The sequence below is a fragment of the Branchiostoma floridae genome, chromosome 4, assembly GCF_000003815.2.
Source record: "Branchiostoma floridae strain S238N-H82 chromosome 4, Bfl_VNyyK, whole genome shotgun sequence".
Taxonomy (NCBI): domain Eukaryota; kingdom Metazoa; phylum Chordata; class Leptocardii; order Amphioxiformes; family Branchiostomatidae; genus Branchiostoma; species Branchiostoma floridae.
The window spans coordinates 23,394,169-23,419,091 of NC_049982.1; the positions used below are offsets into that span (position 1 = coordinate 23,394,169).

Consider the following 24,923-nt stretch of genomic DNA (forward strand, 5'->3'; position numbering starts at 1 on the left):
AAGAGAAAGGGATTAACATTTAAAAAACCGACTGGAAGAAGCATGTAAGATAGGCGTGCGTAATTCCAGAAATTGGTAAAATGTTGCGGAAAGTGTTTACCCCGGTTTTAAAGATCTGTACCACCCCGTTCCTAAATGTCTGTAACACCCCCCCCCCTCCACACACACACACATGCACAGACGGTTTCTAAAAGTCTACATCAGTATTCCTAGATGTCTGTACCGCCCAGTTTCTAAGGGTCTGCAAAGCCTCCCCTGTCTAAATGTTTGTACCCCCCCCCCATTTCTATTAGTCGATACCGTTCCCGTCCTGAATTATATGTCGAAAGCAGAGGGCATAAAAAATGGCACAACTTCAATTGAATAATAAAGTATACCATTGCTCGCTGTGTAAGAACTTCTTTGAGATAAGGCAGCATTTTCTCCGGAACAATTGTCACACACAGCAGAGGTTCGTGTTTGTTGACGACATCTCTGTACACAAGGTCGGGATCCATGGCCAGTTCATCTGCAAGATCTTGATGCTTGCTCTTCCTCAGCCCCTCCAGGAACTGTGTGTACCAGTCAGGTCCGCATCGCGTCACGCGGTCTATGAGAGTGATCAGGGCTCGTATGTTTCCATAGCTACGGTTTTCTGCCTCGATTTTCTCCTGTAAAACACATTGTTAGGGGTCAGACAATGCAGATCATTTCGTCCGTAATCATCTGCATGCAGACACATGCAGGTACATTGTACAAATCTTAGAATAAATTCGTTGTCGTTACTAGCAACAGTTGTGCCAAATATAAGTATGTCGAAAAATAAATTCAATACTGTGTAAACGCTAGTACCTTGTCCTGCTCTGACAGACAGGGAAGGTGTGGCAGCATCTCCATGGCGACGACCACCTGCAGTTGCGGCGCCAACAGCTGTAGGAGGCGATTCAAACCAGTCATATCCTGGATTGTCTCTCGGTCCTCCATGATAGTCTTGATATGACTATACCCTGTTGGATACACAACCTTCAAGGTAATTTTTCGGGCATAAGAATCACTTGAAATATGACGAATAAACATCCGCAATTGGCTTTTGCTTCGAATTCCATTTACTATTAGAAACCACACTGCTCACCTGACTTGTCCAGAGAATCTAGAAATGCCTGAAACCATCCCGGCTGTTCACATGTCTGTAGTTTCACCAGCAGTGTCTGCATTGCCTCAGCTGGTCCCTTGTTTCTCTCGTCAGCAATGACGGCTTTGACAAACGCTAAACCTACAGAACAGCAAAATAGAATTGTTTACAGTTTACACCTTTCACCGTAGAGGCCAGTGTCCGAATAGAATATCCTCCTCAGTTTTCTATGTCTTTGTCTTCCGGCTATTGAGTGAAAAGCATTTTCAACTTGAGAACTAGTATTAGTACATTAGTTTCTGAATGCAGTGCTTGGCATAATTTTTTGTTCATATTTTCAACAAAATGGATTGTATTTGCTTGTATCAATATAGTTCATGCCAGTGTTTTTTTTTCAAATTGAACTGATAAAGCAATGTTACATAAAGGATCTAGTGAAAAGCTACGCCCTTTATAAGACATGAAGTCACGTTTGATATCGCTCTCCGATCATGATTTTTAATTATGCAGATATAAGTATCTCAATGCGTGCATAAATATCCTTATGGAGACTTTATTGTGTTTGAAACTTGATTCTTATTGATAACGCTTATATTAGCTTCGAAGTTTTGATCGTATGTACTAGATCCCAGCAAAAAATATTTTTTAGTAATAATATATTGTTCATATATAATCCATACAAATAACGTACGTATGGGTAACACTTGATGATGTTGTCAGACCCATACAGGTAAAAACACAACTTACTACCGTCAAAGTAAGCCATCAAGTGGATGATGATGTTGCCGGGGATGACCGTCTCCTTCAGAAGCGGTCCGAACGCCTCCAGGAGGGCCATTCCCAGCTCGTCCCCGGTCGGAATGGGCTCTGACGTGATGTCTGTGTCGACTGCTCCTGGCAATACGTCAGCAGTATGTGTTTGAGAGTAAAATTGTCAGTCAAAAGCATGTCAAATCTTTCCTATAAAACAAATAGAACCTTAACCCTATCCAGACTGGGCCTTTTGGGCATTCCCTGGCCTGGCCTCTCCCCTTCCTAATTTCAAAACGGCTTACTGTACGATCACCAAATTTGCAGGGGGTGATATGCTTGTCAAGTTTTATAATTATTAAAATCTTTGTATCATTATGACGTAATATGACGTACTTATGACGTCATTAATTGATTTTTACCTGACGTAATTATGACGTCATCTGTAGTTTAGCTATCCACCATCTTGGATTGTTAACCTTAAATGTCTTAAGATACATCTTTTTCAACATATAACGCTAAAACCCCATGAAAACGGATTGAAGACGTTCACAGTAATGTTTTCAATAAAAAAAATACCAAGTAGTGATGAAATCTGAGTGAAAATAAGCTGGTTATACTTTTCATCATGATATTGTCGGCCATCTTGAATTTTGACCGATTACGTCATAACATTAGCATATTTATGAATATCTACTTGTAAATGTCACACTAAGATGTGTTAAATATTAACGATATATGACAAGAAGTACCCTTTCAGAACCCCCCCTCCCCCAGTCTGAATAGGGTTAAACGAATTCGTGTTTGACATAAGCTGTTTCGAGGTCTACGTGAAGTCGCTTTTTACCTCGCAATGGTCTGAAGCATTACATGTTTCTAATTGCATAAAATGCAAATGTATTTATTTCTATGCGTGCATAACCTTATAGAACAGGTACTATAAACTTAGAATTACCTGTTGGTTCCCTCGTGTCCTCCAGAAGGGCCAGCTTGTTCTCAAGCTTCAGGATTTGTGATTGAAGTGTTTCAGTCCTTTCCTGCATTGACTTTTTGTCCTTCTCAAGGCTCTCTATGTATTCCTGATTTTCTTTCAGTTTAATTGTCAATTGTTCTTTGGTTTTCAGAAGTTCATCTTTCATCGAGTCTTTCTTTTCTGACATGTCTAACAGGCGCCTGACTTCCACTTTCAGACCGAGGCATTCGTCGGCTTTTTCACTTTCTTGGTTCTTAGCTATTTCCAGTTTGGCCATCAGTTGACGCTTTTTCTGGGCACTTTGTTGCAGCAGTTTTGCCATGTCGGATTCCCATCCGTTGAACATCTTACCACGAGGAGAAGAAGCCAAGTTCAGTGCGTCAATGCACTTACTGAGACATGTGCGTGACGTTTTCTTTGGTTTAATGCTGTACTGCAAGCTTTCCAGGGATGTTGATCGAACAAGACCTGAATTGACAAAAATACATTTTTCAGCCATGGTGTATTGTGAAGTTCACAGAGAACACAAGAGAAAATTATAGGCTCCTCTTTACAATTTATAATTGGCAATCCCTCTTACTTTAAAGGCAAGTTTTCTGATTATGTTCAATCAGACTGCGTAATCAAGATCTAGTTGTGCTTAACTTCAAATCTACAAAACAAATGTCGGTTTAAGCTGTTTAAGCTTTCAGAGAGAATTAAAATCAACCAGTTTGGCACTCAATATCTCCCGTGTTATAATCACATGAAAACTGTAACAGTTGGATAAAAATGATTTTTAGATATCCATCATGTACCTTTCCTGAGTCTCTTCCTAATAGCCTGGTAGTCTTCGTGATCCACATGAATTCGCACTGACAGTCGTTCAACATTTCGTTCGCCAATGACGGAGGCAAACTGTTTTGATACCAGTACTTTCGACAGTTCTACCGACAAACTCCCAGGTTCAGTCCTGGAGTATGTGTGATAGAATCTTTCAACATCGCTGATGCGGAAAAACGACAGCAGCAGAGAGCCCACACCGGTCTTCAGTATCACTGCAGAATGCCCGAGAAATGTTTTGAAGATTTGACGATATATCTGTGGATCACTTAGGACCAGTTTCCTTTCTACTTCCGCAATCCTTTCTGCTGCCTCGGATCTCACGTCGTGTGAGTTGATGATCAGCTGTAGTCTTGCTTTCAGCTCTAAAATCAACACAACATCAATCGTTCTAAGTCTGAAATGTTAATCCAAGCCATCGTTAGTGTGTGATAAGGCGTCTTATTGTTCATGAAACATAATTCCCTGGTCCTGTGTTAAAACTAGATACCTAAGGAACCTGCCAGACATTTTACGTCATAGTAGTACTATACAAGGTACTCATGATATACAAACAACTGCATGAAACATGTTTGGTAACGAATACATTTAAAAAATCAGAGAGAAACCATTAATGATACTAGAAATGCTACAAAACATAGCTCCGTAGTGAAATGTGCCCCAGATGTACGGATGACAGTTAAGCATCGTTGGAAATATACTCTGTTCAATCTAGTCACTAAATGCATTCAAAAATATTCAATGGTCTCACCTGGCAATACCCAAGGAATATCTGTGTCAGTTCCTTGACCTGCCATATCCTCTTTCACATTGTCTGAAATGGAAACATGTATATTTTGCCATTAAGTGAGTAATGATAAACAACTTGGTCATCTAGTGCGTGTGGAATTGTATTTAGAAGTGTATTTAAAGATATCTATATTTAGTTACATGTAGAAGTAGGTCTTACGCGGCTTTATGCACAGTCTTCGTGGAGGTGAACGTTACTTGATTTAAGTTCACTTACAACCCGCTTATATCTTACTTACCATATTATATTATATCGAAATGCAACTGTCAAAAAAGCACCTGTTTTCTGGAAATATCTTTTCCACTGCCGGTACTGCTCTTCCAGTATGATGACTCGCACCATTAAGTCTTTGCCGACAACTGTTCGCATCTCATCCGTGAGTAGATAGTCAGAGAAGTTAATACTGAGCTGCCCAGACTTATAGTCTCTCCAAAACATGTCTAAAGCTGCTACGCTGTCTGGGACTAGGTGAACGATGGCACAGCCCATCTTAACCTTAAGGATGCGCAGACTGTACTGAGAAAGGTTGTCTAACATGTCCTCTGTCTTTCTTACAATCATTTCTCTTGGCAGAAGGCTTTCCGCATCCTTTAACCACTGTATCTGCATCCCTCCGACTTTTCCAAGCAGTTCTATGTGCTTTTCCTTTTCATCCTTGAGTTTGTCCTCGATCTGCTGCTCGTCGGTAACCCCTGCCGAACACGTGTCTTGGTCTTTGATGCTATCGTCTTCATCTGAGGATCCGGAATCGGTTGGGAACGGGGAAGGTGCCAGGCAAAGTAGTGTTTGTATTGCTGCAAGAAAGGTAGACACGGTCGATGAATATAACCAATGCCGCTTTCATGAAGACATCAACATGTTTCTTAGTGATAAATACAGGACAAAAATCATGTTTGTAAGCAAACATATAAGCATATGTTTGCAATTGATAATCATTTACGCCGCCCCGTATATCACAGATAAACAAATTACATATTCAATCAACTATTTACACACGAAAGTTATTCATTTCATCAGTTTTTGTTAATCAAATAGTTGCGTTATGAAAATGATTCAATTTTAAAAAATAATCGTGTTTGCAACCTGTGGGCTTCGGAATGCCTCTTTCCAATGTAGACAGCCGCTGTAGGACCTCTGTAGCGATGTTTGGCAGTTCCTCGGTAACGTTGTCTCTCTTCACACGTCGGGCACTCAGCTGTTTCAACGTGGGTGAGTACTTTCCGACTAGTTCACTGAATGCCTTAAAGTTGTCATTGTTGGCATCAACCCAAATGGGGAATATTCGTTTGTTGTTTTTCAGACATGTTTCATACTCCAGTTTAGGCCAGTAGGGTTTGTTAAGAAATGATGTACTAACAACAATGACAGCAAGTTCTAAAGTTTGACTTGATAGCGTTGAAAGTATTCTTTCCCTTATGACGTCACCAGGTTTGATGGACACGTCATCGAAGAAAATGTCTTTCTCGGCCAAACCCTTTTGCTGAAGTTTGGTGACAAGTGGACGGACAAATGGTTCTTTGTCTTCTCCTGCATGGATGATGAACACACGTGGTTCTAGAAAAGCACAAAGATAAAGATGATCACTTGGCGCTAAACACATAATCAGACTTTCATGTAACGTTACATCGAGAACATTAATACCGGTCAGTGAAATGTATTATATGAGGGTTATGAGAATACCTGTTATCATGTAAGCAAGATTCTCTAGTTAAGGTTACTTATTGTTAAACCAAGACCTTAATATACCACGAAGCAATGGCTCAATTGAGGATTAGTAATCACCCCCTTCAAATTGAAGTAGGAAGATACTCCTCCAAGCAAGGACGTTACATCAAGCAAGGGCGTTATATCTCGTTGAAGAGATTCATTAGGCACATATTAATACAGTTGATAGAATATTTCTCAATCAGTGACTCTTTGAAAGGCGTATACTAGACACGTACCTCCGTACATCTTGTTCATGGAGTGACCTAGTCTCGCGAGAGTACTAGACTAGGTCCGAGACTTTGCCAGAGACTTGGTCACTCTGTGAACAACATGTACTGACCAGACATTGAAACGTTTTTACGCCTTTGAAAGATTCACTGGTTGGGGGATATTCTAATAACCGAAGTCCATTTTGTATTAGAATGTACACTGTACAGTGACTTAATTCTACATACACGATTTAAACAGACGAACCATTTGTACATATACCATCCTCTGACAACATTGTACTACAACAACTCATATACACCTGTATAATGAAATGGAAGAGACATATGCATGGTTTGTTTTAAACTATTTGTTTTGTCCCACTGAGACTGTTCAGGACTGCTACGTTACTTAATGATTTGCTTTACCGTTGCTACATTTAGCCCATGGGAAAGAACGTGCATGTGCAAATAAAGATGATAAAGTGGGGTTATCCGCATTTGTGCTGAAGCAAAGGTTCACAAGAGCACCTATACGAAAAAGTACTATATGAGGGATATAAGAATACAAAATAGATTTACATGTACTCCGTGAAAAGTACAAAATAGTGGTTATGATAATATTCGTTTGAAACAAGCACTACATGGGGGTCATAGAAATACCTAAAAGTGAAAACTACAATAAAGGTTTATGAGAACACCTGTCACTGAAACTGACTATATGCCGGTTATCAGAATACATGTGAAAAGTACTATATGAGGATTGTAAATCTAGATGTATTCAAGAGCAATCCATTTTTCCATCCCTCTTGATTACCACCGTTGACAATATGTCTAAGGCCTACGTCACATTTCCACACCGGGGCCTGGCCGGGCAGCTTTTGGGAGCGAAAATAATGATATAAAAGACATCAAAATACGCAAAATGTCAAGAAAAGATTCATGGGCATAATTTGTGTATATTTTTAGATATACAATCTAATTTTTGCTTCTTTAAACATCCCGACCGGGCCCCGGTTTGGAAATGTGACCTAAGCCTAACGGGTAACTTTAATCTAATTTGATCAATGATTTCTAAAGATGTACATATGTACTGCATACCTGTGGGCGGCTCATCCTGTAAGACCCGTGCCAGATGCGGGTAGCTGTTCTTCAAGGCATCCCGAAACACCGAGAATGCATTCGGTCCTCTGGTCGGGAGAACGTCCAGCAAAGCTTTGACTTCATCTTCACGTGATTCATGATTTTCTATCTCGTCAAGATCAGCACCGTTCAGGATCCCATGGTCTATAAGATGTCGTCGAATGTTCCTAAACCGTAGATCGCTTGTTATCTCCAGTCGTTTGGCGAGAAGGAGGGCCTTGTGTCTCTGTTCCATGATTTGCTGAATATCATTGATATTTTCTCTGCAGCTCGTACGGATTCAGTATTCTACCTGACTGATGGTGTGACGGGTTCCGTCGTTACTGCTCTCTTGGGTTAAAACTGTGCATTGGCTTCAAATCTCGTACTGTGGACAAAGCAACAGGGCTTTATGTATCAAATCGTAGCAAGCTTTGCCAACAAATTTAGGATCATTTCCTGAATATTGTACTGTGCACGTGTGTTAACCGTTCCTACATCTGTTTGTCTGCGTATCTTTACTGTACAGAATATTTGCAAGTGACCATTGAGAGAGCTGTAGCTACACGCTGGTTATTTGCTTAAGGTATCGTTTGTATTTACTTCCGCATTACCTTCGCTACACCTGATCCAGAATTTTAAAACTTGGAAAACAATTAGTCTATTTTGGGCAATATGTACTTGTGATATGCTAATCAAAGGTCTAACTAGGGTAGGACTTGCTTACCTCAGCTTGGCCTTACGTGCCGCGTAGTGGAGAAGTCTGCAGGGATTCGACTATTTATACCTAGCGTCACCTGAACACAGGTGAACAACGGTCAACCATCAAAACGAGGCTAACCACAGAACACAAAGGTATATAATGTAACTGGATGAAAGTCCTACTGGTCATGAGTAGACGTGCTTAGACGACAAATGACTGTTTTACTGTTTAGGAAAATTACCTAGGTGGCACCGCGAACTCGTTTATGAATGTTATGATATTGGCTACGTAAGCAACAGCTTTTTTCTGCTTCAGGCGAGTTTAAAGGTCAGAGTTCACATACTACCCTTGCAATCAGTGGGTTTCGGAGATTTATCTAAAATTGAGGTATACTTTTTGGCTCCGTTTGCCATGTATGTATTTAACGTTATCTGTATATGTGTATTCGTATACAAATATCTTAGGAATTTCCAAATGAATTGCGAACAAACATGTTTTGTATGTGTGCAGGTGCTGTGGATACAAAAGCCCCGTGGCGGCTGACCTTGGAATTGCATCAGAACTTTTTTAGTACTAAACATACTATGGAACTGTGGTCTTGATCTTTTGCAGCTTTTGATAACAGGATTCTTGTAGGTTTGGACAACTTGCTGTGGAGCTGCAGGTTCACGATATGTACACTGTATTAAATTTGTTACTTTGATAACTGTCAGGCCTTTTCTAATGGCTATTGCAATACACAGTGGACTGGATGCCACGCTTGAAACCATTCTCAATAATTTGCTCGAATGGCACCTCTGCGTATAGCTAGTGAAGGTGAAAGCGATCAGAAACCAGTATAGTTAAGCTTACTGAAGACCTATTTTTCCACTGCATAAAGGTTCAAATAAACAAACGCTTGTCTTGACAGAGAATACACTACATTGCCCATACCCCTAGGGGTACCGAACAAGAAGAAGATGACACACAGTATGTACAGTTTTAACAGGTTCATTGTACCGGAAAATTCCCCTAGCTCTTTTCGAAAAACAGTGAACAGTGGACCACGACATGACTTCCCGTCCCATTTAGGACGGCACCCCTTTTCGGTAGAGCGAATGTCGGGCAATGTCGGGTGAGCGACACAGACCGGATCGAACCGACGGCTTCTAGTTCCAGAAGCAGTGCCGGTAACCATTGGGTTAAGCACGCTACATTAGTTGCATCATTATTCAAATTTGTAGATTGTCATTGGCACCGGGTTATTTCAACTTGAGACGGGTCAGAAGACTGACGGAATCATTTTTTTTTGCTACTTAAGCGCGTTACATTGTCGCTGTGTAGGGATATAGCGTGTAAAACTTTTACTAATACTCTTCGTATTGGGGGGGGGGGGGTACTAGAGTCATTGCTTAAACTCTGTACCAAAAACACGTTCTCCTATGGCTAAGAAATTATACATCTATCTCCATACATGTCCTACCCAGATAGTACGTTAAGCGTTAGTTGTGGTGCATATCATTAGCGCATTTTATTCATTCGGTATACAGACGAATATTACATAAATCCAATATACATACTTACGACATAATACATCCAAGCTAATAAGCGTCTCATCAACACATCAGGACGATTGACCGATCCCGATACCATACATATGTAACGTTATACCTTAAGTAATATAGGTCCCTCTACAATATATTCTGCTTACGCTGGGAAGTAATTCTAAAAGTTTTCTCAAAGCAGCAGCAAAGTAGTTGTACAAATACGTCATTGTACATAGCTTTTTACTTCATTATCATTATCATTATTATTATTATCATTATCATTATTATTATTATTATTATTGCATATTACCTGTGACTTATTACTGTAACCTTCATAGCATCTGAATTCATAGCGATTCTGGAATTCGTATTTAAGCTGGTGAACACTGACATCCTCACTCTGCAGACTGGGAACTGGGTGTGGGTATAGTACAGCTATAGTTAAAGTTCCATAAGGGGTACAACAATTCTAATATGCATCCTCCTCTTCCGGCGTCCCCAGCATCCCGGAAATGTCGTCAGGGGTGATGTCCTCGACGTCAAAGGGTGCGTTTTTCCACTTCCGGCAGGTCAGCCTCGATCCGTCCGGTTTCTCCAGGACGAAAGACTCGATCTTCAGAGTGGGGAAGCTGGCCTGTCTGTACACCATCTGTATTCCCCAGTCTTGTCTGCAGTTCCTGTGACGAAATACGTACAACTGTAATTTCTTCAGAATGGGGTGGAGTATTGTTTTGGGGGTGTCTGTGTGTGCGAGTGCGTGTGCAAATCCCGATGTGCAAGAGGTGTTTCGATTTCATGGGGGAGGGGTTTTCGAGGGAGCGGAGCCACCAAGGGGTGTGGAAAGGGCCTCGTTTCTCGTTGTGTATTTATAGAGAATTGTACGGTTAGGATGGGGTCTAATTACCGTCAGACAGGTCACAGTTAAAGACTGTGGCTACGTGTGACCTAATAGCAACTTGTATGCTAGTCAAAGTATCTGCTCCCCGAGGATAAGGGGCACAAAGCACCCTTCTTCCCCTCTTTAAGGAAACCTTGCGGCATTACCATGTACTCGTATGCACTGTAAAGTGTGCTAGGTGTTTTCTTGATGATACAGGAAAGGTCGCAAAGTAGCAAGGGTAAGGATGGGAAATCTAATATCTCTGATTGCCTCGTTACTGCTCTACACATGGTGTGATAGGAAAAAAATTAATGGTACCTCAACTGGTAAGAAGTGAGCATGTGTACAAGGTGTCTCTTGTACGAATTTGTAATAGTTTTCTTAAATTGTTGGAAAGACGTCAGAAGTTTGTTGCTATTCTCACTGTTTGATCATCTAAAATTCATCGTACCGGGAAATGAGTCCTATTACCTGCAGTACACTTTTCCATTCATTTCCCAGTCGTCAATCTTCTTGGGTGGGTGTGGTCTGATGATGATCCGCTGGGGGAAGACTTTGTCCACCACTACGTGATGGTTCTCCTTGATCTTGCGGAAATCGCTGACATTGCAGGCAAACTCCTTGCATTTCACACAGAGGAGCTTCATGCCCATTCCATGGATTTTCCTAAGTCGAAAAAGACAGCACATTAAAGCATCGTTACCGCTCAATTTATAACGCTATGAACCGAAGGATTGAAAGGCAGATGACATATTGAAAGTTAAAACATTATGTCTAATTAATTATTTCAATTGGAAACATTTATCAAATTTTTGGGCCCTTTGCAGATGTTTTATTGGTATAAGGACATCATCATATGTTCGTTGACGACAATTTTAAAACTACAAGATTGATTTAGTTCCACCTTCTATGAAGTGCATTTCTAACAATAGCTAGGCTTCTATGATTCTGCATCTTACTTAGTTTTCCTGTGCAATTCCTTCAGCGCTTGCGCGAGATCTCTCTCCTTCTTAGACTCTTCTTGCAGACGTTGGACCTCCTTCATGAAGTCTGTATGTTTCTCCCTCTGCATGTGCCACACCTGCAGCATGGCCTTCTCCATCAGCTTTTCACGAATGGTGTTCAACTGGAAATTGAAGATGGTTGACGTTATATGTTTGGTCTACGGATATTATTTTGTCATATAGTTCTTTCAGCTCGTGTGAGAGGATTCACTGCTGAATAATGTATTATTGTGGAAGATCGATTCCACTTCCTTATATCATAGTGTTCAGTTTTGATTTTGCACTACTTTTGCACATTATTCCCCATAGAAAAAAACGTCACTCTTATAGACAATAGCAGCATGTTTTAGTCGTTTGTCAATGCAGTTTCAAGACATAACTGTTAATACGTGATTCAAGCTGACTGTAGTGACATAGCCATTGTACCTTCTCCTTCAGGACATTTCCGCCTTCCCTTCCAGCAATCAGTACGGACTTACTGCCCTCCGCGCGACCACGTCCTGTACAGAAGGAAATAGATGTGTTTGACACAAGTTACTTGGGCCAAAATGCATCAATATTTTGACCAATGATAGACCAGTGTACAAATTCAATATTTCCTCTCAATTTTACTAATCTTAGAATTGACCAGCCATCTTTTGCTCAGATTTTTGGATGTTGATGTTTATCTGATAATTAGAGAGAATGTGTATCCAAATGTAGTGCAATTACCTCTGGTCTGCACTTTGCCTATCTCATTGCCCACATAGTCATAGCGGAACACGAAGTTGCACTTGGCGATGTCTATGCCTTCCTCTGCCACAGAGGTGGAGATGACAATCTTGTTGCCTCCGGTGGTGAACATTTCCAACAGCTCCACCTGCTGGTTTTGGGTCATACCTGCAGCATAAGAGGCATAATGTGTTCAATTTGGAAAGAACAATATTGGAAAATTCAAGACTTTCATCCACCCCTCCTCATATACTTTCTTACAGACTGTATAACAAGATAGAAATGCGCCCTATAACATTCTGGACTAAACAAATGCTGATGATGTGGAACCTGAATGACATGTATCGTACAAATCTTCATGCGAAGGGACACAGTAAACACTGCAAAAAAGGAACAGTGATTGACCAACTGCTCACCTCCTGTACTCTCACTGGCCCCAGCGCCCACGAGTCTTCCCGGGTTGAGCTTGCGGAGGGCCTGGTCCTCCTGCATCCACGTGAGCAGGGCGATGGTGAGAGCTCGGGTCTTACAGAACAGCAGGCAGCGGGAGTCGGGCTTCTCTGCGTACGCCTGGAGGATCATGTACTTCAGCTGGTCCAGCTTCGGGTTGGAGTACTTCTCATCTGCAGCATATTCCTGAAGCCTCTCTTTTGCCTCTAACAACGACGATAAAGGTACGCGTCAACTTATAAAAACGTACCAATGATTAGGTTTAAAATCAAAATGGGGCACACGTGTATTTGCAAGTTGTTGAGTGTAATGATGCATCGACACAGATTCTCTGCAATTTCTGATACAGATTATGCTTTCCAGTGGTAAGCTTTATGATTGTAGCTATTGTGTCATGTTTGCATTCAGGGCATGTGCTTTTAGGAAAACTATCTATGCTATACAGATTTGAAGTATATAGAACTCTAAGACTAAACACGGCGGCCTAGAGTACCTGTGAAGTGCTTCACCAGATCTTCATCAGTTTCGTCAAACCCAGCCTCTTGCAAACCCGTCACGAACTTATCCAGGTACTGCAGAGCATCTTTGGTTCTGGCGTCAGCGTTGATGGCGAGGGCATCAAAGTACTTCTGCAGTGATTACAACGTACTGTACATTGAGATTTCTATATATTTGATATAAGATTCGAGAGGAGTCAAGTGCAAGAGTACGTATTGTTTGGAAATTCAAATCTATTTCAATTTTGTATTTGACTATTTGGCCGATGACGTTGCAGTGAAGTTACGTGTGAAAGCCAGGGGACATTATTCTATTTTTTTTTATAAAACCTACGTATACTCACTGTATACGTAGGGTCTGTGATAGACATTACGGAAACCACGGCCACGTTTGCATATTTCCTGGTTCAATGCAATGATTCTAGGAGATGGCAAAACTTACTCTGAGGTGTGTTGTAGCAGCATGAATGGCTCGGCTGACTCTCTTATTCTTGAGTATTGCACCCTTCCTAGCTAGGGTCACCACCCACTGTTCATACGCCTGCTTCTCTCTTTGCCGCGGTGGCTTCAGCTCTGCTGTGGTCAGATGCTCTGAAGCTGTAGAAACGAGAAGAATTATTATGGACCACATCACCATATCATAATCATGTTGTTGCCAACGAAATCGATCGTTACTCCACTGACCCTTTGCTAATCATAAATCTCTTTGGTTTCTCGTTTTACCTACATGTTGACATTAACATTTTTTTTTCAATCTATCTGTCGTTCCAAATTAGATAATTGAATATTATCCACTCTCCTTGGAATTTGCTAGTGGTAGCAAAGCGAACCTATCTCACCCTCTATTGCCAGAGTTCCCTCAATGTCCTCCATGATCATGTTTATCATATCTGCAAACGGGTCTTCACTTCGTCCACTCACAGGCTTCACTTCTGCAAAATAAAAGTGATGGTGAAGCACTTTCCAGAAATGCCAACTACAGAAATGGCAGATTACACTGTTACAGTAGAAGCTATCTAAGGAATCAACAGTGGAATGGTACACAGGACAGAAGAGATATAACGTTATCTACCTTCGTCTGGTTTCTGGTTGTATTTCCGCAGTTCGTCTTTGTGCTCCACAACCTGAGAAATCCACGCTGCGTCCAGGTTAGCGCACGCCCCCAGGATATGTTCCACAGCTTCTTTCTGGCCCTTTGCCTTCCCCACACCCAGAGAAGCAGTCAGGCCGATGATCTACAAAAATATAAAAAATGGGACAACATAATTCTTGCAGCTGACCATTTGATTGATTAATTAAATGTGAGTAGACCCATTACATTTTAGTTTTTGTTCATCAAGGAACCTTGTGCCATGTTGGAAAATGCCATATTTAAGTTTCAAATGTAGCTTCTTGTAGATATGTGATACCATTGTACATAATTGAATTGAAATATGCAAAAAATGGCAAAATGTGACTGTGCAACAGTAGTAGATATGATGATCCAATGCATATGAACAACGTTTTTGATCATCCATGTACAACCTGGCGTTATTGTCACTCCCAACGACAGAATTGTTTGGGGCTTGTCTATCTCTATGATTGTCTATTTGTTGCCATACATCATATGTTTTGCTACTATTGTATGACTGCAATACCTTACCTGTGGCAGACTGATGCTGCTCTTCATCTCCACCTTCTGCTTGATGTACCTGGTCATGATGGCGTTGTACGGATCGTTTTTCTGGCAGTGGTGACACTCGTCAAAGATCAGCATGGAGAACGTGTCCAGGGAGATCAGCTCGTCTCTCAGTGCGTTCTCCAGAACCTGTGCCGTCAGGATGATGACGTCGTAATCTGGGAGTGTCTCCCCAACCGGGATGTCGGCGGCAGTTTCACCACTCAGAGGCAAAATGTCGTACCTGGAGAAAAAGAAACAAGTCTAACTTGCCATAGAAACTAAACCATTGGCTGCTATACTGCCCAACACTTGGAACATGTACATGCATGGTGTGATTTGTCTATGCTTCTCTGAGGGTCAAACATCCAACTTCAACCACGATGCGCCACGATGATCGCTACGCTCGCACGGTGGTTTATTTGGTGCTATAGGAACTACGCAGGTCTTATATCACACTATCTATTTATCTTTCGATGGCAGCAGCCACGCCTACAAAAAACATCGATGTAACTATATATATGACAATGGATGTCAGTGAATGACTCACTTGGGACTCAGGTATTCGCTGAATGCTTTGTACTGCTGTTCCACTAGAGGCACCTTGTTGACCAGGAACACCACACGCCGCCGTGCATCCACACCTGCTGCCACTTTAGAAACATGGGAAGAGGCGCATCTCTGTTAGATAGATTTTTTATAAGAGAAGCGGAAGATGTTCGTGGCTTACAAGTACAAAGAAAAAGGAAAATAAGCTGGGGGAGAGGTGGAGAGGATACAGATGAGAACAATGTGTAAGAGGCTATTGAGCTACATCGTTACAGCGTGCAACTCTTTCTTTAGTCCTTTTATTTCTTCCTAGAAGTCTTTATCACCGCCATTATTATCAAATAAAACTAAATGGAGTAATCACCGAAGGCGGCACCACCTTCTAGATGATCCCGAGTAATTTTGATGGCCACGCGAGTCTTGCCACTACCGGTAGGTGCACAGATGATGGTGTTCCGGCCTTGTAGTGCCTGCTCTGCCAGCTCCATCTGGTAGCCTCGCATGGGGATGTCCTTCAGTTCACTTTGTTCGAGAGGCGGTTTGGCGGCTTGTAGAGGCGTCATCTTTTCGCATCCTGTATGAAAACGGCATGGATGTTCTAGTAAGTTCAGATTAGATTTAGGAGTCACCATAGTGCCGTCGGTACTTTTTAGACCATTGACAAAGTCTCGAAAGAGCAAAATCCAGGAAAAGTGTAATGATATGACAAGGTTCTGTGTAGGTAATGGTGACATTACAATCATTAATACTGTAATTACTGATTTTGACAATTAATCATAAGTTATATTTTCATCCATAACAGGAAAAGGAAAATGAGTTTACAAAAGAAAGTGGTATCTGTTGACTTAATACTTTGTGTATTAGTTCACCTTCATCCTCCTGTTTCTCAGCAACATCGTCAGTGCAGAGGTTTTGTAGGGCCACTGCTAACGGTTGTTCCCCGTTAGATGCGTCCAGTCCATTAGTGGTCGGTGCTTCCACAGAGATGACACATGTATGGTCTTCTGAATCTGAGTCTGCTGCTGTAATACGATTAATATACAACTGTCATCTTCATATGAATGTACCGACGAGGATCAACAAAATTGTCGGTAAAAGTGCTTAAGCTTGCGAAAGACATTCAGAAGGTTAAAGAGATAAAGCCCATGCTATCTGAATACAATGACTGAACAACAGATTTTGGTGCTAAGCGTGCATTGTTTTTGATTATGTATTTCGTGTAATCTCTATTGTTTGAACTAAATTTCATAGTCTTCATCTCAAAAGCATGTGCCTGTTTACAGTGTTTGTGAACGCGACGACAATATAATAGCAGCACTACCTATTACGTTCCTATTATCCTAGTTTGACTCTTGTCGTCTAAGCAGGATTTTAGTTTGGCCTTTGAATAGAGCTAAAAGAATCTCCACCCTTAGTAGCTTAATGACAAATAAAGGAATGTTTTTTTTTAAATTTTCATACAGCCTGTTGAATCTGATCCGGCGCCCTTCTTATGCTCGTCGTCCTTCTCTCTGCCATCCTTGTCGCCAGGATGGATGTCCAGATCCGGGACAACGTCCTCTTCTATTCATGTAACATTGGGAATAAATTCTATCTGAGATGTTGACGGTGCAATCATAATTGAATCCAACACCATTGGTATAAAGTCACTAAAATCTGACGAAGTTGTTTTTTTTTTCTTTAATTGTAGTATCGTCACCTAGTATAGTGCTGATTGCTAAACTATTAACAGTTTAAACCGTGCATAATTCATTCACCTTACGAATACATATAAGACCCTGGAAAGTCTGATGCAGTATTTGTTCTGTTTAATACATTTTGTGATCAGGCAGTATGTGCGACAACGTTACAGGCTCATAGGACTGACAACGTTGCAAAACTCTCGGTGCCATTCGGTAAAAAGAGGAGTTCAATGCATCTGAGCAGGTACAGGTGTTTTCCTCATACTCAACTCTTCTAGATCCCTTACCTCTCTTTATGTCTCCCAGCTCAGTTGCAAGATCTTGATGCTTGCTCCTCCTCAGCCCCTCCAGGAACTGTGTGTACCAGCCGGGTCCGCATCGCGTCACACGGTCTATGAGGGTGATCAGGGCTCGTGTGTTTCCATGGCTACGGTTGTCGGCTTCAATTTGTTCCTACAAGAAGAAAAAACGTGAAAATTGTGATAACATATATTTTCTCGGCTCGTTAAAAAAAAGAGATTGAGCCGGATTCATACATCTGCCAAAATCAAATGGGGTAGATAGACAAATTTTGTTCGGTAATTCCGTTTAAGAACTGATGATTGCTGATTTAACAATTGCTAAATCAATGACGCTATGCCTTTCCCTGAATTGAATGGAGAAATGGGTTGTCTGAGGGTTCCAAGATGGCCAAAACCTGACGTCACAACTTAAAAGGGCGGTGCCCATTGACCCAATGGTAAACAGAAGAAGTTTTCGCCATATAAAACCTGTAAAAAGTACATATAATGCAACAAGGACAAATGCCCGTACCTTGTCCTGATCCGACAGACAGGGAAGGTGAGGCAGCATCTCCATGGCGACGACCACCTGCAGTTGCGGCGCCCACAGCTGTAGGAGGCGCTTGAAACCAGTCATGTCCTGGATCTCTCGACCCTCAATGATGTTCTTAATGTAACCGTACCCTGAATAGTAAACATTCCTGAATTTCAGAAGGAGCAAGATGGGCACCAAACAAAGCATGCGGTGTGAGAGGGACGCTTCAAAGAGTACTTTAACCGGTTATCTTCACCAATGTGTTTTGATCAAGCTAGACACATGTACATACCAAATAAATATCACTAGGTTCCATCCACAACTTGTCGATTTATGCTGACCTCAAACAAGCAAGCAAACCAGTACCGGTGGGCTAAACTTGGTATCGTTAGAAAAGTCCCTTGGTAGGTAATTGTAATCTGCAAACCGCTTTGAAAGATTGTGCTCTGTTGCCGAGATATTCTCGGTCATAGGTTCCCCCTTAACTAACCGCTAACAAACCCTATGGCTAGAAAAAGCGCAATCTCAAAGCATCTTCCGGTGAGTTAAACTTTGTATCCTTTGAAAGGTCCCTTGGAAGGTAGTTTTAATCCGCGCACAAACCGCTTTCATAGGTTCCCCCCTTAACCACTAAATAACCCTATGGCTAGCTAAGAGAGTCTGACTTCAATTTGATATGTAACCCAGATACCGGACACTACAGCCATGTATACCCAAGTGTTGGTTCATTGGGATTTAAAGACATATGGAAAGAACAGAAAAATTCCAAAGTTGACAAGAAATATAGCAATAAGTAGGGAAAAGTACAATCTTGAAGAGAAACAGGCAGATTGCCATGTGAATTGAGAGGGGAAAGGGTAGAGACCACTTGAAAATGAGGAAAATCAGAAGTCAGCATGAAGACAGGTCATATCATGCACCGAAAATGCGCAATCATGCACCGAAAATGCGCAATCCTATCTTCTGGTGAATTAGACTGTGTATCCTTGGAAAGGTCCCTTGGTAGGTAATTATAATCCGCAAACCGCTTTTATAGGTTCCCCTCTTAACTAACCGCTAATCATATATAAATAACCCTATGGCTAGCTAACAGATTCTGACTGCAATTTGATGTGTATTCCAGATACCGGACACCACAATCATGTATACCCACGTGTTGGGTCATAGGGATTCAAAAACATATGGAAAGAACAGAAAAATTCCAAAGTTGACAAGAAATACAGCAATAAGTAGGGAAAAGTACAATCTTGAAGAGGAACAGAAAGATTACCATGTGAATTGAGAGGGAAAAGTGTAGAGAGCACTTGAAAATGAGGAAAATCAGAAGTCAGCATGAAGACAGGTCATGCACTGAAAATGCGCAATCCTAAAGCATCATCTGGTAGAGTAAACTTTGTATCCTTGGAAAGGTCCCTTGGTAGGTAATTATAATCCGCGCACAAACCGCTTTCATAGGTTCCCCTCTTAACTAACCGCTAAATAACCCAATGGCTAGCTAAGATATTCTGACTGCAATTTGATGTGTAACCCAGCTACCGGACACTACAGTCATGTATACCCAAGTGTTGGTTCATTGGGATTCAAAGACATATGGAAAGAACAGAAAAATTCCAAAGTTGACAAGAAATATAGCAATAAGTAGGGAAAAGTACAATATTAAAGAGGAACAGAAAGGTTACCCTGTGAATTGAGAGGGAAAAGTGTAGAGAGCACTTGAAAATGAGGAAAATCAGAAGTCAGCATGAAGACAGGTCATGCACCGAAAATGCGCAATCCTATCTTCTGGTGGATTAAACTTTGCATCCTTGGAAAAGGTCCCTTAGTAAGTAATTGTAATCCGCAAACCCCTTTCATAGGTTCCCCTCTTAACTAACCGCTAAATAACCCAATGGCTAGCTAAGAGTTTCTGACTGAAATTTGATTCAATTTGATGTGAAACCCAGCTACCGGACACTACAGTCATGTATACCCAAGTGTTGGTTCATTGGGATTCAAAGACATATGGAAAGAGCAGAAAAATTCCAAAGTTGACAAGAAATAAAGCAATAGTACAATCTTGAAGAGAAACAAAAAGATTACCATGTGAATTGAGAGGGAAAAGTGTAGAGAGCACTTAAAGATGAGAAAAATCAGAAGTCAGCATGAAGACAGGTCATGCACCGAAAATGCGCAATCATGCACCGAAAATGCGCAATCATGCACTGAAAATGCGCAATCCTAAAGCATCATCTGGTAGAGTAAACTTTGTATCCTTTGAAAGGTCCCTTGGTAGGTAATTATAATCCACAAATCGCTTTCATAGGTTCCCCTCTTAACTAACCGCTAAATAACCCAATGGCTAGCTAACAGATTCTGACTTCAATTTGATGTGCAACCCAGATACCGGACACTACAGCCATGTATACCCACGTGTTGGGTCATTGGGATTCAAAGACATATGGAAAGAATAGAAAAATTCCAAAGTTGACAAGAAATATAGCAATAAGTAGGGAAACGTACAAGCTTCAAGAGAAACAGACAGATTACCATGTGAATTGAGAGGGAAAAGTGTAGAGAGCACTTGAAAATGAGGAAAATCAGAAGTCAGCATGAAGACAGGTCATGCACTGAAAATGCGCAATCCTAAAGCATCATCTGGTAGAGTAAACTTTGTATCCTTGGAAAGGTCCCTTGGTAGCTTATATACCTGTATAGGTAATTATAATCCGCAAACCGCTTTCATAGGTTCCCCTCTTAACTAACCGCTAAATAACCCAATGGCTAGCTAACAGATTCTGACTTCAATTTGATGTGCAACCCAGATACCGGACACTACAGCCATGTATACCCACGTGTTGGTAGGGATTCAAAGACATATGGAAAGAACAGAAAAATTCCAAAGTTGACAAGAAATATAGCAATAAGTAGGGAAAAGTACAATCTTGAAGAGGAACAGAAAGATTACCATGTGAATTGAGAGCGAAAAGTGTAGAGACCACTTGAAAATGAGGAAAATCAGACGTCAACATGAAGACAGGTGCCTGGCTGGAAAACTAATCAGCTGGAAGTTACTCATGAGGCCGCTCTCATGTCAGAGGGAAGGGCTTAAAGTCTTGGAAAGACAGCTGTTTAGGAGTGATTAATGATCCTAGGCTCCACAAACACCCTAGTTACAAGGCTAAACAACTGGTTGCTGTGGTATTGTAAGAGGATCTCGCGCTGTCATGCTGGGGCTTCTCTCGCGAGAGTATGATAATGAGGCTATATACAGGAAGCCCATGCATAAAATTCTGATTGACCAGGGATGCTATTGGGTCACATGTGACCAGTGTGATTTGTACTTACAAACGAAAATCAATGCAATGCGCACAGATGTCAGTGTAGCCTTAGTCGTGCAAATGGAGTCATAGTTTATACTCAGCATGTTCACAGGGGCCCTCCCTACACGAGCAACCCAATCCGCCCCATCATCCATCACAAATTAAAGCCATCATAAATTGATAAAACTTTTGAATCATCCTGTAAACTTTGAAACCATACATTAAATTCATCAGGGGCAATAATCCTTTTGATGTAGATAACAATTATGCGTTCACGACCATAAAAACTATACGTTCACTAACAACTGTATCTCTGTTATATATATATACGTTGTCTGACCCTTGCCTCTTCCCTCAATGAAAATCGGCATGAATAAACAAAGTTCAAACTAGAGTTCCACGAACACATACCTTTGCCAAATAAACTAGGTTTGTTATGTAGAAAGATGTCTGTAGACATAAAAATTTTATTTTATATGCTATGTTAAGTCACACGAACTCTTATCAACTAGAGTTTGGTGACCTTATACCTCCATGAAATAGTAAGAACTTGTGTAAATTTAATGCCAATGACTTACAAGGGGCCCAAAATCTAATCATTAGTCTTTGTAGGGAGGGCGGAGAGGTACATGTGCACAGGTTTTTATTGTTGTAATATTTTAACGAAAGAAAGTTTGCAAGTTCTTGCCCGAGGACTAATTACAACATGGAACATACAGAATACTAAACACACAGAAAATAAAAGACTTTGGTATAGATAACAATGGTGACAAGTAGAGACAAGTGGCTATTCTAGTAATGATATGTACTACTGAGAGCTACAATCTAAGCATATTGGGTTTGACTTCTTTCTGGAAGCAGTGGAAGGTGACCCACTTTTTCTGTAATGAGTGGGTTATGTGATGTTAACAGGTTATAGTTTTGTTTCCGTCAGTAAAAGTTTGGAACTTTTGCAGGCCTCTTCGAATAGCTCTTTACTTTCCTGGTCATTAGGGAGGCAGTTTGAAATAAAACGTAGTTTGTCTTCCTCTGGTTTTGAAATACAACAGGTACAGATTCTTTCACATACAAGTACCTTTTTGTACCACCCTTTCTCAATTGCAAGGGGGTGGGTGCTAATTCTAAGTTTATGCACAAAGCCCACCATACCTCATATTTATCTAGAAAATTTTAAATAATTTTCCATGGAATATCCCTTCTTTAGTTTTTTGTAGACAGTCTATGAAAAAATGTACCTCTACCTAAAATGTACCTAAAATGGCCTTTACAAGATTTTTGCGAGGAAAGCTCAATTTCAGACCATGTAGTGAAAGGGGAAGGGGAGATGACAGTGTACCTACCTTTCAGGAGTAGAATTCAGACTAAGATTGTTGTTATGTACATATGCCCTTACTTTTAGCATGACAAACTGATCATATGGCCTAAGGCTCAACTGACAGATGCAATGTCTGACCTTTACTCCTCTAGAGTATCAGATTTCTCACAGCACTGCCACTGGTGGAATCAACCAAACCAGGCTGGGGGGTTGTAATGCTTCAGAAGTTTTTGACAAGAATGCCCCGGCTATCCCTAACTAGCTGCTAGGGGGCCCAAACTTATGTCCCTAACTCCTGAGCTCAAGAGCTATCTAACACCCAAAATTCGTGACCATAACATGTTTAGAAGATGAGAAAACACACCCGGAAGTTGCGCTGCAGTACCAAGGGAAGCCGCTAGGGGGCCCATCATCGTACTCCCCCTCCGTTTTCCAGACCCCTACCCACCCACCAAATATCATCAGCGTCCGTCGAACTCTTCTCGAGTTATACTGTCCACGGACAAAAGTTTGCAAGTAAACCGGCGCCTGCACTTCCAACAAAGCCGCTAGGGGGCCCAAACTCGCAGCAATCACTCTCTGCTTTAAGGGCTCCCTACCGCTCAAAAATCACGACCGCAGCATGTCCAGAACGCGAGATATCAAGCATGGAAGTTCCGCTGCAGTACCTTAGCAAGCCGCTAGGGGGCCCATTATCGAACTCCCCCTTCGTTCTCCAAACCCCTACCCACCCACCAAATATCAGCTGCATTCGTCGCAGTCTTCTCGAGTTATGCTGTTCACAAACGGGGAAAACATACAACCGGACCGAAAGTATAACCTTATGCCATTCTGGCAAAGGTAACAAACAAACCATCGCGACCTCATCTGTCCCCTATCGAGATGCAGATCAACTGCAACTTGCAGTAAATGTCAAGCAAGGGAGATTCCCCGTAACGTTAAGTGGGAATCATGGAAGTCCCCAGGTAGACTATGCATGATACTGTCGGGGGTTCCCCGTATTCAAACCACCTAAATTCTGCCTAGAGATAACATAACTAGAAACCATAAGGCTATATGTAAACGTACACATTGTGATGCAAGAAAAGAACACTGTTGTTAACCATTCTATCTACATTGGATGACTGAAACTAAGATACATCTCCATTACTTATATCTGAACAATACGTTGAAGGAAACTGTATCGTGTACCTGAGTTGGCTAGTGCATTCAGGAAAGCTTGAAACCATCCCGGCTGTTCACACGTCTGTAGTTTCACCAGCAGTGTCTGCATTGCCTCAGCTGATCCCTTGTTTTGCTCGTCAGCAATGACGGTTCTGACAAACGCTAAACCTAAACACAGAACAGGGCAATCATAGATTACCCACACTGTTTTTCGACCCTCCATTGACAAATATAACAGTGCTGAGGATATATGGCAATGCTGTGTATATTGAGAATAGAAAGTAACACACACTCGGGGGGGGGGGGGAGAGTAATAAAATCATAGCCTGGTATCCAGCCGTAATATAGCTCCCGAGACTCGGGAGCTATAATACGGCTGGATACCAGGCTAACAAAATCAGAGCATTAACTTTCCTTGTTTCGCTGGGGACATCGACGGTACCATGCGTACATGTGTATAATCAACATTCTCAAACGCTAACGTTAACGTTGCATGGAAATGGCAGGAATGGTTGTTGGACGAAGGCAAAGGGCTCAGGTAGATTCAGGCAATATGTTGTGGTCTATAATGGTGTAATATTACATCTAAATGTACCGATGCTATAACCTAGCATGTAATGTAAACACAACGCCGCATTCATGTAACGTTTTAACCCGGAAGAGGAGCTTCAGGAAAGGTAAAACATTAACTACTTGTCCACACAGGAAAAACACAAAACTTACCGTTGTCAAAGTAACCCATAAGGTGGACGATGATGTTGCCAGGGATGACGGTCTCTTTCAGCAGCGGGGCGAACGCCTCCAGAAGGGCCTTTCCCAGTTCGTCCCCGGTCGGTACGGCCTCCGGTTGGACGTCCGTCCCGGCTGCACCTGCACCTGGCATCGTACCTGTTACTTCCTGCTTTCACCGTACTGTAGAGCTCGGAACTTGGTGTCAGACTGTAACGTCAGCCACCTCTCTTTAACAACAGCCTGAGCTGAGTACGCCGACTATATGTTACGTTAAAAAGATCGATATGTATGTATTATTGATGTTTGAAGGCGTGGACCGAAACTGTAGCGGAGAACCCCACATTACAGGGCACCTTTATTTATAGATCTTTAAAGCTCAGACAGCTCTGCTGGGCGCTGGTTGGTTAGACCTTTGACCGAATTACGTCATTCTTACAGGTGGGACAACATAATAGGC

General features: G+C 41.6%; 3 protein-coding genes across 3 annotated transcripts in view; all 3 read right to left on the reverse strand.

Annotated features, from left to right (window-relative positions):
• Window positions 1-6,399, reverse strand: part of LOC118413655 (antiviral innate immune response receptor RIG-I-like) — a 13,930-nt gene extending 7,531 nt beyond the window's left edge. Inside the window, exons 1-11 of the mRNA XM_035817183.1 lie at window positions 6,390-6,399; window positions 5,530-6,000; window positions 4,725-5,240; window positions 4,408-4,470; window positions 3,632-4,021; window positions 2,817-3,302; window positions 1,859-2,005; window positions 1,112-1,252; window positions 832-986; window positions 378-650; window positions 301-310 (exon numbers count right to left, since the gene is read on the reverse strand). Coding sequence (XP_035673076.1) covers window positions 301-310; window positions 378-650; window positions 832-986; window positions 1,112-1,252; window positions 1,859-2,005; window positions 2,817-3,302; window positions 3,632-4,021; window positions 4,408-4,470; window positions 4,725-5,240; window positions 5,530-6,000; window positions 6,390-6,399 — 2,662 coding nt within the window. The remainder of the gene's footprint in view (window positions 1-300; window positions 311-377; window positions 651-831; window positions 987-1,111; window positions 1,253-1,858; window positions 2,006-2,816; window positions 3,303-3,631; window positions 4,022-4,407; window positions 4,471-4,724; window positions 5,241-5,529; window positions 6,001-6,389) is intronic.
• A 600-nt stretch (window positions 6,400-6,999) lies between these two features.
• Window positions 7,000-7,737, reverse strand: LOC118413656 (death domain-containing protein CRADD-like). The gene is made up of 2 exons (XM_035817184.1): window positions 7,461-7,737; window positions 7,000-7,022 (listed from the first exon to the last, which is right to left on the reverse strand). Exons 1-2 carry the CDS (start codon window positions 7,735-7,737, stop codon window positions 7,000-7,002), a joined length of 300 nt encoding a protein of 99 aa, XP_035673077.1.
• Window positions 7,738-9,999: 2,262 nt separating this feature from the next.
• Window positions 10,000-24,675, reverse strand: LOC118414565 (antiviral innate immune response receptor RIG-I-like). The gene is made up of 19 exons (XM_035818685.1): window positions 24,458-24,675; window positions 23,762-23,902; window positions 17,954-18,105; window positions 17,428-17,593; window positions 16,920-17,021; window positions 16,328-16,480; window positions 15,823-16,032; window positions 15,460-15,562; window positions 14,895-15,153; window positions 14,325-14,487; window positions 14,092-14,184; window positions 13,695-13,849; window positions 13,249-13,384; window positions 12,722-12,961; window positions 12,306-12,473; window positions 12,021-12,094; window positions 11,550-11,716; window positions 11,062-11,256; window positions 10,000-10,387 (listed from the first exon to the last, which is right to left on the reverse strand). The coding sequence occupies exons 1-19, from the start codon at window positions 24,615-24,617 to the stop codon at window positions 10,180-10,182; spliced, it is 3,045 nt and encodes a 1,014-aa protein (XP_035674578.1). The 5' UTR covers window positions 24,618-24,675; the 3' UTR covers window positions 10,000-10,179.
• Window positions 24,676-24,923: the final 248 nt, after the last annotated feature.